This window comes from Oxyura jamaicensis, chromosome 13 (assembly GCF_011077185.1).
Source record: "Oxyura jamaicensis isolate SHBP4307 breed ruddy duck chromosome 13, BPBGC_Ojam_1.0, whole genome shotgun sequence".
Taxonomy (NCBI): domain Eukaryota; kingdom Metazoa; phylum Chordata; class Aves; order Anseriformes; family Anatidae; genus Oxyura; species Oxyura jamaicensis.
In genome coordinates this window covers 13,724,874-13,741,788 of record NC_048905.1, presented here as the reverse complement: position 1 = coordinate 13,741,788, position 16,915 = coordinate 13,724,874, and the positions used below count along the sequence as shown (strand labels likewise).

At 57.0% G+C, this 16,915-nt stretch overlaps 1 protein-coding gene across 4 annotated transcripts in view; it reads right to left on the bottom strand.

Annotated features, from left to right (window-relative positions):
- The window catches only part of FLT4 (fms related receptor tyrosine kinase 4), a 56,609-nt gene extending 39,700 nt beyond the window's left edge, over positions 1–16,909 (bottom strand). For 3 of the 4 annotated variants that reach the window (XM_035338549.1, XM_035338551.1, XM_035338553.1), the window contains exon 1: positions 16,644–16,909. In XM_035338549.1, coding sequence (XP_035194440.1) covers positions 16,644–16,701 — 58 coding nt within the window. In that variant the 5' untranslated portion in view covers positions 16,702–16,909. Of the gene's footprint in view, positions 1–5,484; positions 5,546–16,643 lie in introns of all 4 variants that reach the window. The other variant, XM_035338552.1, reaches the window with a different exon arrangement.
- Between the last annotated feature and the right edge of the window lie 6 nt (positions 16,910–16,915).

Sequence of the window (16,915 nt, the reverse complement as noted above, 5' to 3'; positions counted from 1 at the left end):
AAAAGGAACCGCGGCTCACTCCGAAAGCACCGCGGTGCAGGGTTAGGGACGCTCCTGCGGCTGGCAGCCAGCTCCAGACCGGCCCTGGTGGCCATCCTGCCCCTTCACTGGTCTCAGGCTGATGGCAGCTCTGGGGACTCCCCACACTGGAGACCCACAAATGGGGCTGGAACCTTGCTGTGCCAGTGCCCAGAGCCACCTGCAGCATCCAGCCAAGGCAAGGGATGCACAGGGCCATCCGCACCCTGCAAAAACATCTTCAAGGCCATCAGCTTTCCCCAAAAACAGTCTCAATCCCTCTCTGCTTACTAGCTGTATCCATCCCCCTGCTGCCCCTTCTATCCCCGTGGGAGTGACTGCCCCACCATGGCTCTCCCCGGTGCCTCTCTCTCCCCAGCACTGATCTGGGCCATTAAATCTCCGCTAAGTACAGATGGTTTGTGTCTCCAGCAAATCCCAGGGCATGAAGGAGATGTCTCCAGAGCATGGAGCGTCCCCTCTCCTCTGAGTCCCTCCTTCCCCACCTCCAGCCCCAGCAAAGCTTTAGATAAAGCAGCCCACCGAGCAGACCTGGCTTGCTTGTGCACGCCAAACTGCGTCCTTGTGTGGGGAGAGCATTAATGTAATTAAAAAGGCATGCGGCAGCCCCGGCAAGCTTTGTTTTTTCAAGATGGTTTCCAAGCAAGTTGGCAGCAGGATATTAAAATAAACAGAAGGGGATTGATGGGATGGGGGGAGAGGAAGCAGGATCCTACAGCCACTCACACCTTGTCTATTTTCAGAGAAGTGTGTTTCCCAGCGGTTTTCCTAGCCTTGATCTCTCAGCACACGGCTCTGAAAGGGGCCAAGCTGCACCTTCTCCTTATCACCACTGGCTCCATCATTTTCTCCAGCCCCCTCCACCCCTCTTTCTGCACCCCAAAACCACCGCAGCTCTTGGCACGGCAGCAGGGCTGTCCGCATGGTGCACAGCCATGTCCTACACCCTGGGGTTCTGCCTGGCTGGCTGGGAAGCCAATGCTCCCCTGGGAGGTGTTACACACTCCAGGGTGCCTCACAAAGACCAAGCAGCCTACAGGCTGCTGCTCCGGCCTTGCGCCTGGCCTCATCACTTTCTACCCCTGAGCACATGCTGAGTTTTCCCCTGCGATGGCTGCAGATGCCTAAATCACTGCAGCGCAAGGTCTGCACCAGAGCCAACCCTGCTCCAGCAAGCGATGGCTTTGGCAACCCATGCAGAATTGAGGGGAGGTGCAGGCATGGCATGGCACAGCTCCTGCTCTCTGTCTGCTCCTGCTTGCAGGAAGCCCTGTGCCGGATCCTGCCTCTGAGCCCCACGCACCACCTCAGCCCCTCTCCGCTTCCCCTTCCCTCCCTCTCTGCTGAGTCGGCCCTGCTGACTGATTAACGGGGTGCCTTTCCGGAGAGGGATTTTGTTCACACTCTGTCCTTCTCGCTGACTTCCTTCCCCGGTGCTGGGCTGGATCACTCTGGCTGTGGCTACCGCATGTCCCCAGCTAAACCAACACACCGTGTTCCCGCCAGCAAAGTTAATGCCTTGGGGTTTTGTGGCCAGAACTGCATGGAGCAAAGTGCCCCAGGACCTGCTCTTGATGTTTCCGTTCCATGTCTGCATTCAGGCAGAAATTCCCAATCAGTGAACATCCCTACTAACCAAAGCAGGAACTCAAGATCTGGGCAATATTTTCTATTAAAAAATATATAATAATAATAAAGGCAGATTTGTATTAGCTAATCAAATCCCCAGACCAAAACTCCAGGATGACCCCCTGAATTTAGCCATATGCTGAGACTGCAACACAAGGCACCACGGATGAACCTTTTTGGGCCTTGCTGGACTCAGGCAGCTGCTCTGGGCCGCCCTTGGCCAGGGCTCAGCATCACTCTGGAAGCCCTGGGATTTTTCAAGACCTGATGCTAGTGGATAGCCCATTGTGGCTCCTCTTACACAGCATCTCTCATTTCTCTTGGGTCTCACTCCCAGCCTGAACCCTTGACTGCCCCAACTCGCCCCTGCAGGCTGCAGACCCAGTGAGGAGACTTTTCCTTCACAAGCAAGGCAAGGCAAACAGTTGGACATGCCATCACACACCATAGTTACTACGTGAGCAAAGACCTGCTCCTGGCAAGCCAATGATAAAATACTGGTACCTCACAGGCAGCTGGGGAAACAGGGAATGTGGCTCCCACGTGGAACAACTCCTGCTCACACACGGGGCAAGTATCCAGCTGTGGGCTGGAGCAGCAAAGCACAGACATCACGCACACAGGCAGAGCAGTGGGGGGAATTTGGACGCATGGTTGTCATCTCCTCCTCTTCCTCCTCCCATTGCTCACCAGCACAGAGGAAGGCTCGTTTTGCAGAGAGGTGAGATATCGCACGAGGATGAGAAATGAATGGCATGCTCCAGCTGCCGTGTGGATGAAACACGGGGTGTTTTCTCTCCAGCCTGCCAGTGGACAGGGTGACACATGGCAGGAAAGGACACTGAAACAGAGTCGGCTCTGCCAGGGGCTGCAAGGAAGGGCAGCAACCACCCATGCTCACCATGGGGCCAGGGGAAATACGGAGAGGTGTTGTGCTAAAGGTTTCCGTGTTGCCCGCAGAGCTCTGCCGAGGTGTGAGCAATGAATAAATTTAAAAGGATAACAACAGAAAGGCAGACACCCCCCTCAGGATTTGCAGAAAAGGCAAAGGAAGCAGGTCCCTTCTTTCACGAACTTCATTAGTGTTCCTTTTTCTGCAACCCACTGTTGACTAGAGCTTCAGACCTGTCCCAGAAGGGCTTAAATTCAGAGGCTGTGTCCTCCATGCAGGATCAGCCCCTCTGCACCCCTTGTTGTGCTAGGACCAGCATTGCTGTCCCTGGCACACGACTGACCCTGTGCACTAGGAGTTCCTTCAGTTCTGAGGCCTCTCTCCCAGCAGGTGATGCTGGGTGAGACAACGCTTCCCTGGCCGTGGAGATTTCCATCCATGGACCTCAAATCCCCAAAATGTCATCAAAGGCAAGCGTGGTAGAGCTGTGCCCTCACCCTTTTGTGGATATTCGCAAAACATTAGGTGCTCCTTTGCTCCAAACAAGGCTGGCTGTCCTCCTTCAGGGGAGGTAAGAGATTAATAATTACAGGAATTCAATCAGTACTCACATAACATAAAGGGTGTTTGAGCCCTGCTGTCCAACACAAAATCATAACAGCCTCAAAAGGCTGCTCTGGCCTCAGTGCACACATCCCAGGGGCTCTTTTGCCTCTCAATACTCGTAAAGTTAACTGTTTTTTTCTGGCAAGACACAAAAAATCTCATAACCCCTGCAATGATAGGGAATGAGGCGTGAACCCTTTGGGCTCCTTTAGCTTTTGGACTTTCAAGCTGGTGACCTCATCAGGGGACAGAAACGGAGGAGCTCATCTCCAGAGCTCCTTTTTATACAGCTGGGCATGTCCTCGGGTAAAGTTACCTGGTGTCCATCCCTCGGTGCCTCCAGGTGGGGATTTAAACCGGGATGTCTCACAGCCCGGCTGCCCAAGGCAGCATGGTGTGCCTACACCCAAAGCCAAGCGTGCTGCTGTAGGGACTGCACTGGCACAGCCACCCACACCCTGGGGACCTGCAGCATCCGAAAGGCCACTGCCGAGCACCCGTCTGGGGGTGTTTATCTGTCTGCCTTTCTCCCTCTCCCCCCGCAGGAAGCACTATCTCACCATCGCCCTGCTCGCTCCGGCCCGGTTTCCTGCTCCATCCTGCCAGGTTTACCCTGCTTTTTCCTCCTCCCCTCCCCCTGCCCCATGCTCTCAGGCCATGTTTGCGTTTCTGTCTCCTGCCGCCTTTCCTCTCCCTCCCCCCGGTGCTCGCTCCCTACTCCATCCTCCCCGAGAGGCTGCGTCCTGAGCCAAAGTTAGCCTCTGTCAGGTACCACATGTCCGGCCTGGGGCAGCGGGTCAGCCGGGGCCACCCTGCAGACCTCCTCCAGGATCTCTGCTGTCAGCAGCCTCCCCGTGCCCCGGGGGAGCGGCTGTTTGCTGCTCTGCCTCGGCCAGGGATGCTCCTGCACATCAGAGAGCCCGTTTCCCCTCGCATTCGCCGGCCCACCCTTTCTGCTGCTGGCCAGGGGCTGGCCAGACGCTGCTTTGTTTGGTCCTTCGTTCCCTGGATCACTCCGGGTTTGTTGGCTGCCTGCTCCTGCCCAGAGAATCCTTTTCCTGCCTTTGAGATAGAGGATGCTCGAGCCATCTGTGTGTTTTATTTCCTTGTAGAAACTAACAAGCCGAGGATTGCTTCCTCTCCCTGACATTTCGGAGGGCAGCTCCAGCACAGCGGGATGCGCGGGGAGGGGAGGGGGACCCCAGCACCTCCAGACAGGAACAGGACCTATTCTGCCCACAGGACTTGCTCCCCAAGGGTCAGAAGTCCTCAAACCTCCCAAAACATCCGTGGCAGCTCCCACCCTGCCACCACCTCTGTGGGAGCCCAGGACAGAGCCACCCCGTGTAGCATACATGGCCACCCCTCTTCCAGTGGCCCCTGCTGGGTGCATGGCTACACCATGCGGGTTTTAGGGGACTGGTAACAGCATTATCACCATTCATTACACCTTCTACCTGAAGGGATGCCATGTATAGTCCCCAGCTCATGTGAAACAAGTGGGTCCAGATCTGGCACGTGGGGGACAGGCATTGCCAGCACAAGTGGATGCTCAGGATGGGCTGGGGATGTCCTGGGGGTCTGGGATCAGCTTGCACCACTGCCACCTCCAATTAACCCACCTGCAACTTCTCAGCAGGATTCAGAGTTTACTTCCAACCCATCTCTATCCAAGCAGGACTCTCACTGGGCTGAATTACATCTGGCTGCAGTGAGTACAGACCCATGGGACACTACAGAGAGATCTTCAGCCACTAAGAAGAAATGATAGCCTATATAAAACAACAGGTAAGCCGCTAAAAAAAAATAAAAATTATTCTTTGCTCCTCACACTGTAGCTGTTGAAGTTGTGAGGAGCAACATTTTTTTTATGCAACTCAGCTAAACTGCGGGTTTTGCCACTGCGGGATAGCCATGAAGAGATTCCCAAGGAGATGGATAAGCTCCCAGAGGACAAATCACCACCAACTTAGACCCAGTGACCTGGGTGTTTCACCCAGGAGGTCTTAAACTGCCCATTGCCAAAACAGAGTGGGTGCATCAGCAGGAGCCCCCTGCCATGCTGAGGTTGGTGACAACCTGAGCAGAGCCCCAGCCCAGCCCCAGCACACAGGCAGGGAAGGCACAGGGAAGGGGAAAGCCTGAGAAATGGTGCTGAGACCAGGGTCTCTGTGCATCCTCAGTTTTGACATCATTAATGACATCTCCACCACCAGCTGATCCCTGAGCTGTGCCCTGGTGCAGCGCCCTTCAAAGCGAGCCAGAGATGTGCCAGCAGGGAAGAGACGGTTCAGGCTAAGGGAAGCCTTGGCATCTACCTGTCAGCGGGAGATGTGAAGGCAGCTGACCGGGAAGTCGGGAAGAGCCCGAGGGTCGGCACTAAGCACAGAGAGAAAAGGGCAGCGGCATTTCGAAAGAAAAAAATCAAGTTGCAGGTTTGCTTTTTCCTTGATGTGTGTGGGCTTAATTGCTGGCCTTTGAAGTCTGGCTCTTCCCAAGCCTGGATGGGCTGAGCAGGACACCGAAGCGAGGCCCAAACACCATCAGGGCCAGCTTCCCCCTGCAACCTCTGCCAGCCCCCTGGCCAGGGTGCTGCTTCTCTGGGGGCCTGCAAGCCATGCAGCTGGACTGGGGGGCACCACGCCAAGCGGAAAAGACCTACTCCTCTGTCTCCCTGCCCCTGGAGTTTGCATCCAGATGTTTGCTACTTAGCTGTGAATGGAAATCAATGCAAAGCCCTCAAACCATGCAGCTGCCCCGGGGCTGGCAGTGCCAGATCTCCACAGCATGACCCGTCCTCAAGCTGATCTCTGGCTGCTGAGTGCAGGAGAAGCTGATGAACAGGGCAAGTGGGGAAAAAAAAACAAAACTGTTTTGCAATTAGATGATTATCTTGGCCCTGGAAAACCTGGATTGAATCCTCCATCTGCTCCAGGCTCCCTGAGAGCCCATCATGCAGCCTCTTTGCACCTCCATCCCTACCCTCTAGAGAGGGTAGGGCATCAGGAACTGAGCTGCTTTAGCTCAGGAAAAAAAAAAAAAAAAAATCAAGCAAAAAAGAAGGAAACCTTGCAGGTCCTGATGAAAGATAACATGGAACAAAGAAAATAGATTTATCCCAGAGCCAATGTGACATTAAAAAGCTACATTAGATGAAGACGGGTCCAGAAAGGAGGAAGCGCAAGCAAAGGGCAGGAGGAATTTTAACTTCCTGATCATCAAAGCTGGGTTTTCAAGCATCAAGTATAATCTAAAAATAATAATAATAATAATAAAAAAGCAAAGGGAAGAGCGGTCACGGGCATGAGAGAGCCCTGCTGCCTGGGGAGCTCGAGCGCACGGGCCCCCCTCCACGTGCAGCTCCTCACATGCACGCCCGCACGTGCGCAGCTGCACGACCCCTCTGCCTCCTCTGACGGGGTGGGCATGAGGGGAGGCAGGAAGATCACAGGCACATGCTTCAAAGGAGAATTAGTCATCAGAGGTAGCAGCAGAGGAAGGAAACCTCAGGTACGAGGTCAGACGTGCACAAGCAGGGAAGGCTGCTGGAAGAGCTCTGAGCACTCGCTGCAGATCTAAAAGCCCTCCTGGCATCCACGTGAGCAGGACGGGAGGTGCTGGTCCCTGGGGTGAATGCTTCTACAGCCATGTAGGAGATAAGACATTTCAGCCTGCCTGAAAAACACTGCGCAGTGGGCTTTCTGCCATCCTTGAAAGCAGCTGGAGCTGGCCAAACCCAGAGTCTTCCCTGATGTGGGTAATAACAATCTTACTCTGCTCTCTGCGGGGTCCCCAAGAGGAAAGGGCTCTGCAGGAGAGTGCGGCAAGGCTCTGCCAGCACATAGGGTTCTGCTGGGTTGCTCCTCACCCTGGGTCAGTGACTCCACCTGAGACACAAAGATGGAGAAACTTGGGGTGCTGCGAGGACAGCCAGCCCCGCGGGGCTGCCCGCGGCACCGAGGGCACAGTGCAAACATGCACGCTCCCAGTTTCTCTTGGCGCACGGCTTCGACCACAAGCCGGGACCCGCTGCAGCAAGAGATGATAATCATCAGCTCCGAGAGCCAAAGTGTATCGGGGCATTCGCGTCACTTGAGATTAGCTGGCTGTTCAACATCTGCAGTTTTCTCTCTCCACCTCCTCATAACACCCCTCATGCAGATATGAAACTCATTTCATTCCCTTCCAAGAAAGGCTGAGTTTGAAATGTCACACTCCATACATCATAGCAAGATTCCGACAGTGAAACACCCAGCCTAAATGGCAGTATTGGACCCTGGCGCTATTTGGAGGCCAGCAAGCTAAAACACCTTCTGCTGCTTTAAAAAAAAAAGCTTACAAGAGGGTGACCAAGTTCCATAAACACCCAGTTGCTCCCTTGCTCATACCCAGAGGCTGACTTGTTTTCCCGTTCAAAGGTGTTTCCCTTGCCGTGCAGCTCAGCGGGGAGAGCACGCAAGCAGCCGCGATGGGAAGGAAGCGTTTACACATGCTAATGACTTCCACCGAAGGAGCACGAGGACTAACAGGGGGGGAATTGTGCTAAAGAGCCTACACACCACTTCCTTGGCTGTCCCTGTTTGGTTGCCGTGCCCAGAGCTGCGGGTGAGCCTGGGGCAGCCTCACCAAATGAGGGGAAGATGTGTTGGCTTGGACAAAGGCAGGAGGAGTAGCTTGGCAGGAGAGAGGAGGCAGCAGGGCCATTTCAGCAGTACAACAGACCAAGGAGCTGAGGACAGGCATGGGTCAGGGGACCAGAGCCTCTCCAGGTGCCATTCAGGCCGTTCCAACATGGGCACCTCTCATTGAGCTAACACAGGTTTCCACATGGGGCCCTGTTTAATTTTCTTTCTTATTTTTTTTTTTAACCTACTGTTGTATTAAAGAGTGTTTTTCTTTTGGCAAAGGTTACTGTGGGGCCAGTGCTGCACGGGGTCTCCTGCCTTCCATCACTGCCGTAACCCCTGAGCAGGAGCTTAGCCCAGCCAACGCTGCTTATCTTTGATGAAGGCAGGTTTGTATTTCCACCGTCTTATAAAAGAGAGATCCCCCTGCTCCCCCTCTGCCCCGGTACATTCTTTGAAATGCCACCCAGGCCTTGTTATTGCTGGGAGGCTGGAGAGCCAGGGATTAACAGCCTCAGGCTGCATTAGGCTTTATTTGTCTAAGCAGCGAGGGGTGAGAAGGGGCCATAAATATTGTGAAACGCTGAGTGTTGTGCAGCAGCAAGGTTGGGCATTGTGCCTTGAGGTAGGCACAGCTCTGGAGTGACCGATGACATGGGAAAGGTTCCTGCCTCCCTCCGACATGGGAGGTTTGGGAACAACAAAACCCATCCAACTGTGTTCGAGCCAGGAACTCCATGCTACTCCCCATCCTTCTGGTTGTCCCCATTAGTGCTCATAGCACATGAGAACAAAAGCAGTCATTGACCTGACCAAGGGGCTCTTCCAGCCCACACGTTGGGACATTACAGCATACGGAAGAGCGGAAGGACAGCATATGCCCCAGATTTATCCCAAATGCTGTGTCCTCAGGCACACCACCTTAGCTCAACTGCTCTACACAAGCATTGCTGGGTATTTCCATGTCATCCCAGCACAGCGACCCTGCACTGCCTGCCCAGCAGTTAATGGATTTTCATGGTGTGAACGCGTGCACCTCCTGCGGGAGCATCTTGCACCGCAGCCGCCCGCCTTCCCTGGGGACGCGCCGTTAAACTTCTGCCCTTTGCTTCCCAAGGGCCGATTGCTGCAGCGCCGTGACGGGATGATGGCCACTTAGACCAAATTACACCTCACTGGGGACTGCTCGGGCCAGGCCAACCCACAGCGAGAGTGATGGATTTCTGTGGGCGCTCGATGCCGTCACCCCTGCTGGATGACATTTTGCTCGCTGCCATCACTCTGAGCTGGCAGCTCCCAAATCCAAGTACAAACCACAACTCGTGGCCAAACTTCCTGCTTCGGTAAATACCAAGATTTACTGTTGTCATCCGAAGAAACTATTGACTTTACCCTTACTTTTGTTTTTCTCTCTATATATTTAGGTCGCTACATCTAACATCCATCTCAGTAGATGCCAGTAGTTCAGAAACAGGGAAAACAAGTCACAGGTGGGGAGCTGAGCCCCAGAGCCAGCCCTTGCGGGCAGCACACGGACACACGCACATTAGTTACCCCAGCTGATGTGGCACCCACGCACCTTTCCCATATGGGGAAACCCCTGGAGGGTTTTGCAGGCCCTGTGCTTTTTATAGCTGTTTGTGGGGTGACATACAATGGGAAGTCTTTAAAGACCTGATGATGCATGAAGAGCCCACACACCCCTAACTCAGAGATCCAACAGAGGACCCTAAAACCCTCTGTGGGTCTGCAGGATGTGCAGACTGCCCTTAATGCACACATCCAAGCCCCATGGGCTCTGCCATCCTGCCAGCAGCCGAAATGGCTGACCAGCCAGCAGGACTGATGCTTTGCAGCCCCAGCAAGGATGGGGACGCTGACCCAGGCAGGAGGCCCGGCTGCCATCAGCCCTAGCACCAGCCCCACAGGAAAGCCATCATGAGCTTGCAAATTCTTTATAAGCTTCTCACGTGACACAATTACCCAGGGGCCAGATCCTGAAGCCCTTTTTCTCTCTTTACTCAGACTGGTCTCCTCTGAAATCATCACCGAGGCACTGGCCTAAATGAAACTGAAGGACTTCAGGATTTGGCCCAGCAATAAAAACTTCCTTCCTTTGTCTACCGCTCGCTCTGCACAATCCCACCGCCTCCTGGCCTCGTCTCCCGAGACGGGGACCATCGGTTATTTTGGTTCAGGAGGCTCTTTTGCTTCACCCCCTGCCAGAGCCTGCCCATCCATGGCACGGAGGAGCTGGACTACTGCGCAAGAGGGGCAAAGGCAGTGCTGTCCCCAAGCATCTCCCCAGGGACAAGTCCTTTGCCACCGCTTCGAGGATGGAGCGGACCAAAAAAAGCCTCTCTCATCCCACTGCCTGCAGGGCAAGGGGATTAGACTGTGTTAAACTTTGAAGTGGCTGTGCCCGGGCGAGGTGACGCCTGTGCCAGGAAGGTGCAGCGGGAAGTGAGCTCACTTCGCTGTGCTGGGGACTGCGCATCACGCTAGGAAGTGACGCCACGAGAAGCGTGCGTAATTTTAAACAAATAACTCACACTATGAGTTATGCTGCTTTTTCTGCCCTGGAATAGCCAGGGAGGATGCCAAGCTGTGTTATATCCCACAGGGATCGAGCTGTGCCCTGGTTTTGGGGCAGAAGGCTGGGTCCCCCACTGCCTTTCCACGGCCAGCAGGTCTGCGTGCACCCCTGGCACTGCTGCAGGCGGCCAGTACAGCAACACACCCGGCCTGAGAGAGCAGCTCCCTGCACACCCTTCTCCCTGCACACCCGTCTCCCTGCCATATGATCACAAGAAGACAACAAAAAAGGAGTTTGAGCTTAGCTGAAGAGAGAAGCATTTGGTACCAGCACAGTACCAGCATGATGACCGGATCCTCGATCCTACAGCTCACAGATGGGTGAGCTGGTCAGGTAGAGGTTGCTCAGAGGGCACAGAAATTACTCCTGTGAGGTCCAGCCAAGGTCTGCAGTCTCACAGGAAGACTTTTAATATTGTTCAGCTAAACATGAAGTGGTCAGACACGCACCTTGGAGTGCGCAGCTCTTACCACCCCAGGGAACACGAAATTCCCCAAGCAGCAGAGGGCTGCTCCCAGGGCTGCAGGGCCATGGTGGGCTCTTTGCATGGGTCCATGTGAGCCCCCTGCTACCCTGCCCAGCCAGCTCGCCGTGCCCAGTGTCCCAGCACGCAGCACAGCATCGCTGATCTGTGCACTGCACAGAGTCAAACCCAGAGTCCAGCGTCCAGTCCGGGGGGTAAGGGCTGCTTTGCTTAGGGCTTGCTCTTTAAAAAAAATAGTCTCTCTGTACATTCTGCCCTTTTAAAATACATTAATTGCCATGGAAACAATGCTCTTATTGGTATGGGAGCAGCCTGGTGGCCTCCACAGATGCGAGATAAAAATCAATGGATACATTGAAATACAGGCTGCATTTCGGGACCTTTTGTGGTTTTGGGGCTGGTCACCATGGGCACATATATGAAAATGGCTCAGACACTAGCGAGATGCCATCTTCTATGGAGAGAAGGCAGGGGACCGTACACCAGGCAGTAACATCTTTGCAATGTTTATCCGCTCAGCTGGAGCATCCTCGTGGGGAGCTAGTCCTAGTACTGATGGGTATGCTCAGCCACAGCTCCTGGCACTGCTCGAACCCAGCTCCTGCTGATGCCCCCCAGCCCTGGCTGCCATTCACATCCTCATTGCCTGCTAGCAGGAAATTGTTCCTGGCCTTGGACCCTGACCACTGGGTTCATTCCATGCCTCCACTCTCTACCAGCTCAAACGTCTCACCAAAAATAAGAAAAAAATGCATATATAATATATATTACACACCTTCTTGGTCTTGAGAGTCTTTTGAGGAGCACCGAGGGGTCTGCACACACAGCAGCCCAAAGGGAAGGGCTGCAAGTGCCCTGCCCTCCCTACCCGCAGCCAACCCCCAAACCAGGGTGCAAAGGGCAGCCCCGGCTGCCCGGCTCTGCCCGCCCGGCGAGGCCAAGCGCTGCCCCGCTCCCTGCCGTGCCGCCCACCATAAAGAGGTCCCTGAGCTGTTATCAGGCAGTGACAGTTTCCGCCATCGGATTCCTCCTGTCCGTCAGGAAAGCTAAATAAGGAACATCGTTCAGGCGGCTGCAGGAAGAGGGGAAATGCAGGGACATCCGGCCCAGCTGCCAATTTTTCCTTTCCCATGAACCACCGCTGACCTCCGCCAGGGAGAACCTGGACACCGAGCCTGGCACCGGCACCGCTCGTCTTGGCTTAACCCTTCCCCACGGAGCTGCCCCAGGCGTGCCCGTGTGTGCAGCCGCGGGGGGACAAGGCAAGCGCTGTCACCATCACCATCAGCGCGCACCGATGCCGGCTGGCTCCTACCCAGCCATGGCCAGGGGGAGGCGTAACCCCTATGCACGAGGTTTGGCCTCTCTGATGGGTCTTGAGAGCATCACTGAGCTGCTTTGGTTCCTTACACACGCCTGCTCGCTTCCCCCTGCGTGCGCTGAGGGTGGTTGCAGGGTTGAGCTTATTCCCTTGCCCAGCCTTCCACCAGCAGGCTGTGGTTTCAGTGGTTTTCCAGGCTCTGCAGAGAGTTTTAAGCAGCCCTGGGCTGGCTGCAGGCAGGTAAAAATCTCATCTGTCCCTTTCAACTCTGCTACACCAGGACTCTGCCCATCAGTACCTGAGGACTAAGACCAGGAGGGTCTGCAGCCCTTTTTCTTGGGGATACCCTTGGGATCCTGGCTGCCTTTCTCTGCACAGAAAGGCTTTTATTATTATTATTATTTTGTTATTTTATGCTCAGCCAGAGAAGCACTTGCTCAAAATATCTGTCTGCCTTTCCCCACCACCCCATCCCGTACGTCCGGAGTCTTTTCATGACCCCCCTATGCTGATCCTCCCTCATTAGCGCGTGACGTCCGTCCCACGGCACCTCCAGGCTTGGCCCGCGAAGGCAGCGCAGGAGATGCTCGCCGGGGGGAGGCGGGGGCAGAAACGCAGCAAGAAAAACAATTAGCACGTGGGAGAAGTTGTAAGGTGAAATACAAGTCACTGGCTGAAACCTGTTTCTGCTACCTCAGCATGGAAACGGCTCCAGGAGAGACTCCCTGGTTAATATTCTCAGCTTATAAAACTCGGTGGGAGTGTCGCCACCGGCTGCCGCGGGGCCAAGCTTTCACCCTCCCTGTGCTGAACTCGCACCTCGAGCCCGAGCGCTCTGCCCGCGGCTGTTCCACAAAAAAGCGACCAAACCAGGCTGCGGGGCCCTCGCCTCCTCGCCGACTTGACCGCGGGCCATCTCCGCTTCCACTATTTCACGTTAACAATGAGGCACCGCAGATGGGCAATAATACTTTGTGCCGAAAACATCAGAACTGTTTTGACCGGAGTGAAAGAGCCCCCCTGGGACCCGGAGAACCCTCCCTTGTAACAACGTGAAACGAGAAACAAAGGTCTGGGGTAGCCAGAGGCAATAAAACCCTGGAATTAATTTAACCAGGCACTAGATGCCAGTGCAGCTGCAGCAGGATTTCTTTTGCTAATGAAGGGCTAAAGATAAGCCCAGCCGTGGCACAGGGCAAGGCTCAACCCCAGCCCTGCACCAGGTCGGGGGTTTCTCTGTGGGACCCTCCTGGGGCTGTGTGCCCAGCTCCCCCTGGGTGGGGAGATGCAGGAACTTGAGGCAAGACATGTCCCAGGCACCTCTGTCCCACATGGTGCCACGCTCCTCATCCTCTGACCGCAGTGACCCACCAGGAGATGCTTTCTCCCGATGAGCAGTGATTTTTGCAGCCCTCCATGCTGTGCCCAGCCTGTCCTGGCCAGTGGAAGAGCCCTGCAACATTTAGTCACTCCTCACACGGAAACCTCAACCTCTTTCCTCCACTCATGGGCAGTGGGATCCAGCCATCACAGGGCTCTCTGCTTCTCCCTGATCCTGCAGGACCCCCTGGGATCCCCATCGCCATGGGCTTGTTGCAGCTGTGGTTGGTACAAATATCCAGCTGCCCCAAAACTGGGGGCTCCCACCTTGCCCCCATGGCTTGGGGCTCTTTCAACCAAGCAGCCCAAATTCACAGACGGAGGTGATGTTTTTTTTGGAAAGACCTCCGTAGGGTGAACCTTGCCAGGCTCACACTGCTCCCCAAAGCCACCAAGAGCCGGGCAGACCCTGGCACCCATCAAATCCCCCAATTCTTCAGCAGCCATTCTGCAAAACAACACCCCAGGCGCCACGGATGCCTCTCACGGCACTGGAGAAGCGGCTGCCAGGCCACGGCCCCCTCCTGCTGCCGTTCCCGTGGGATCCCGCTCTCCCTTTCCCTCCCCAGGAACTGCCCTGGGATGCCGGGAACAGCGTGTTCCCTCCCAGCCGGGAGCACCTGCCCTTCCCACGCCTGCCCTGGAAAATTCTGCGTGTCTGCGGGACGGAGATCTCGCGTGGAGCTGAGCGCACGGGCGAGGGGCAGCACGGCGGGGTGGTCCACGCTGCAGGAAGCCCCCTCCCACCCCTGGCCCACGCTGGCCGGGGACATTGCGCTGCTGGGGGCGCGTAACCCCATCCAGACGTCAAATCGAGCTCAGCAACAAACATCCTCGTGGCTATTTGTGCAGGCAGCAAGCCCCGGGCTCACATGCCCAAGCCAAATCCCAGGGCAGTAATAGCAGCCCTTTCATCCAAAATTACCCTTAAGCCAGTGGTGAGGTGTGAGGGCCGTGGCTGCCCCCTCCCCAAGCCCCACGGGACGCAGCCCTCCCATCGCCCACCTCCCCCTGCGAGGCCCTGGCTCTGCTTCACCACCACCAAGTGACCGGATTAAAGCAGAGCGGGGCTCGTTGCGCACGCTTGGGCTTTTGCATGAAAGGGTGTTGCTGGAACGGCCCGTGTTTATTGCTCGCCATAAAGCAACCGCTTCGGATCCCAGCTGCGAACGCTAATGTTGCTGCTGGCACGGCCAGGCGGGGCTGTCGGCGCACCCGGCCGGGGAGGTCTGCGTGCTGGTGGAGGAGGGCAGGCAGCAGCCGCCAGCGTGGGTCGGCTCGGGTCCTACACAAGCAGGGCCCCTTCCCTCACACCTAGGGGATAACGGTGCTCCACGAGAGAGCTGGAGCCTGCGGCGGGGCTGTTTGGCCGTGGGGTGGCCAGCGCTCCTCTGCGTGCACAGCATCGTGGCTGGAGCCCCAGGGAGGCATCCCCGGGATGCTCCCCCCATCAGGCTGCCTGTAAAGGCAGCATCCCAGCTCTGCTCCATCCCGGGGGCACCACGGAGCTGGGGCGCAGCAAGAGCCTGTGCCCTCCCAGCAATGGACCCCTTAACAGGGTGACAGGCAGGATGCACAAAGCAAAGCCAGAGCAGACCTTTCACGGCCTCTGATGAACTATTTCATCCTCCCCAGGTGGAGTAATCTCACACCCATGTCCCTGTTTCTAAGAGGAGTAGATATTTGCACCCAGTTAGGAGGACGTGGGTATACACACTGAAAATTGAACTTGGGTAAAGCTGAAAAAAAGGCAGAGAAAGGGGGCTTCAGTCTCCCTCTGAGCTCCATGTTGCCCTTCATTGCTGCACTGATTGGGCAGTGCTGGAGAGCTTCAAAGCCCCGCACAGCCCCGTGCTGATGAGACCCACACCTCCCACAGCCACACGCCAGCCAGAGCCTCCCAGGCACTGCTCCCTGCACCTCTGGGAGATGAAAGGGCCCGAGACAGCCACACGCTGCTTTACAAATTGCTAACAGGAGAGCTCTGAACAGCTGCAGCTCCCGCTGCGATGCCACCAGCAGCGGGTCCCTGCCTGCTCTGCCTCTGGGAGCTCCCCGAGCTCCTGCAGCCCACCGTGGCACGAGAACCAGCTGTGGTGTTCTGGGCAGAGCAGGATCATGGTCCCAATTCCAGCGATGCTGCCCGTACCACCCCTCTGCACCACTGCGGCCAGACCTGCAGCCCGCCTGCGAGCTCGTCTCGACGACAGCAGCAAACGCCGCTGGTGACAGTGAGTCACTGAGCTGAGGGGAGAGAAAATTCCATTGATACTCCCCAAATATATTTCTCCAGGTTCTTCCTGCATTGTTAACTTTCTCCTCCTGTGAGTTCTTTACCCACGCAAGCCCACCCGGCTCGGCTCTGCCCCACGGCCCCCGCTCCCCAAAAGGGCTCTAGAGCCCTGTCTGTGCCGCAGTCCAGCAGCCACCTGAGCCACGCACAGCCCAGGGATTCAGCTCGCTGCCCACCAGCCTTTCCCCCCAGCCCTGTAGGGAAGCGTTTCACCAGCCAGCCACCTGCCCTGGGGGGCTTCCCAGGGGAAGCAGAGCCACCAGCGATCGGCTGGGGGGGGATAGCGGGGAGACTGGAGGGCGAGCACGGACCATCGCCTCCCGGTGCCTCTCTCCCCAGCGCGCTGCCCGGCGCTCCCAGGTGATGCCTCTGCGTGGAAAATAAATAAACCGGGCAGGGAACCGGCCTCTGGGTGCTTCCCCACGTGGAGAAATCCCTGCTGTGAGAGTCCCACGCGGTTCCTCCGCGCGGGGCCGGTGCGGGGAGGTGGCGGCGTCCCCCCGTCCCCTCCGTCGGGGACGCTGGGCGGGCACCGGGCGCGTCCCGTCGGGGCTGGCGGCCACCGGGGCAGGACTCGGCGGGGCTCGGGGACCCCGAGGAGGGCAACGCCGCTCCCTGCAGGCTCCGGGGGACACCTTGGGGGGGGGACAACCCCGGTGCCCGTCCCGTCCGGGCAGCCCCATCCCCGGTTCCCCGGCTCCACCGCAGGTGCCGGGCGGGTAGCCCGCATCCCCCGGCCGGAGCACGGAGCCCTCGGAGCTCCCGCAGCGCTGCTCACCTGCCTCCGAGACAATGCCGAGCCAGAGCCAGAGGGGCAGCGTGCAAACTCTCTTCATCTCCGGGGCTGCGGGCAGGCGGTGCGGTGCGGAGCGGTGCGGAGCGCCCCGCGCCCGAGCTCTGCTCCCGCCGCGCCCCAGCTGCGGCGACGCGCGGCGGCGGGCGGGGAGGGAGCACCGGGGCCGTTTCCTTTTCCTCCGCCCGCCCGGGCCGCCCGCCGCCCTCCGCCGAGCCCGCGGGGCGCCGGGCGGGCGGCGGGGCGGAGCGGGGCGG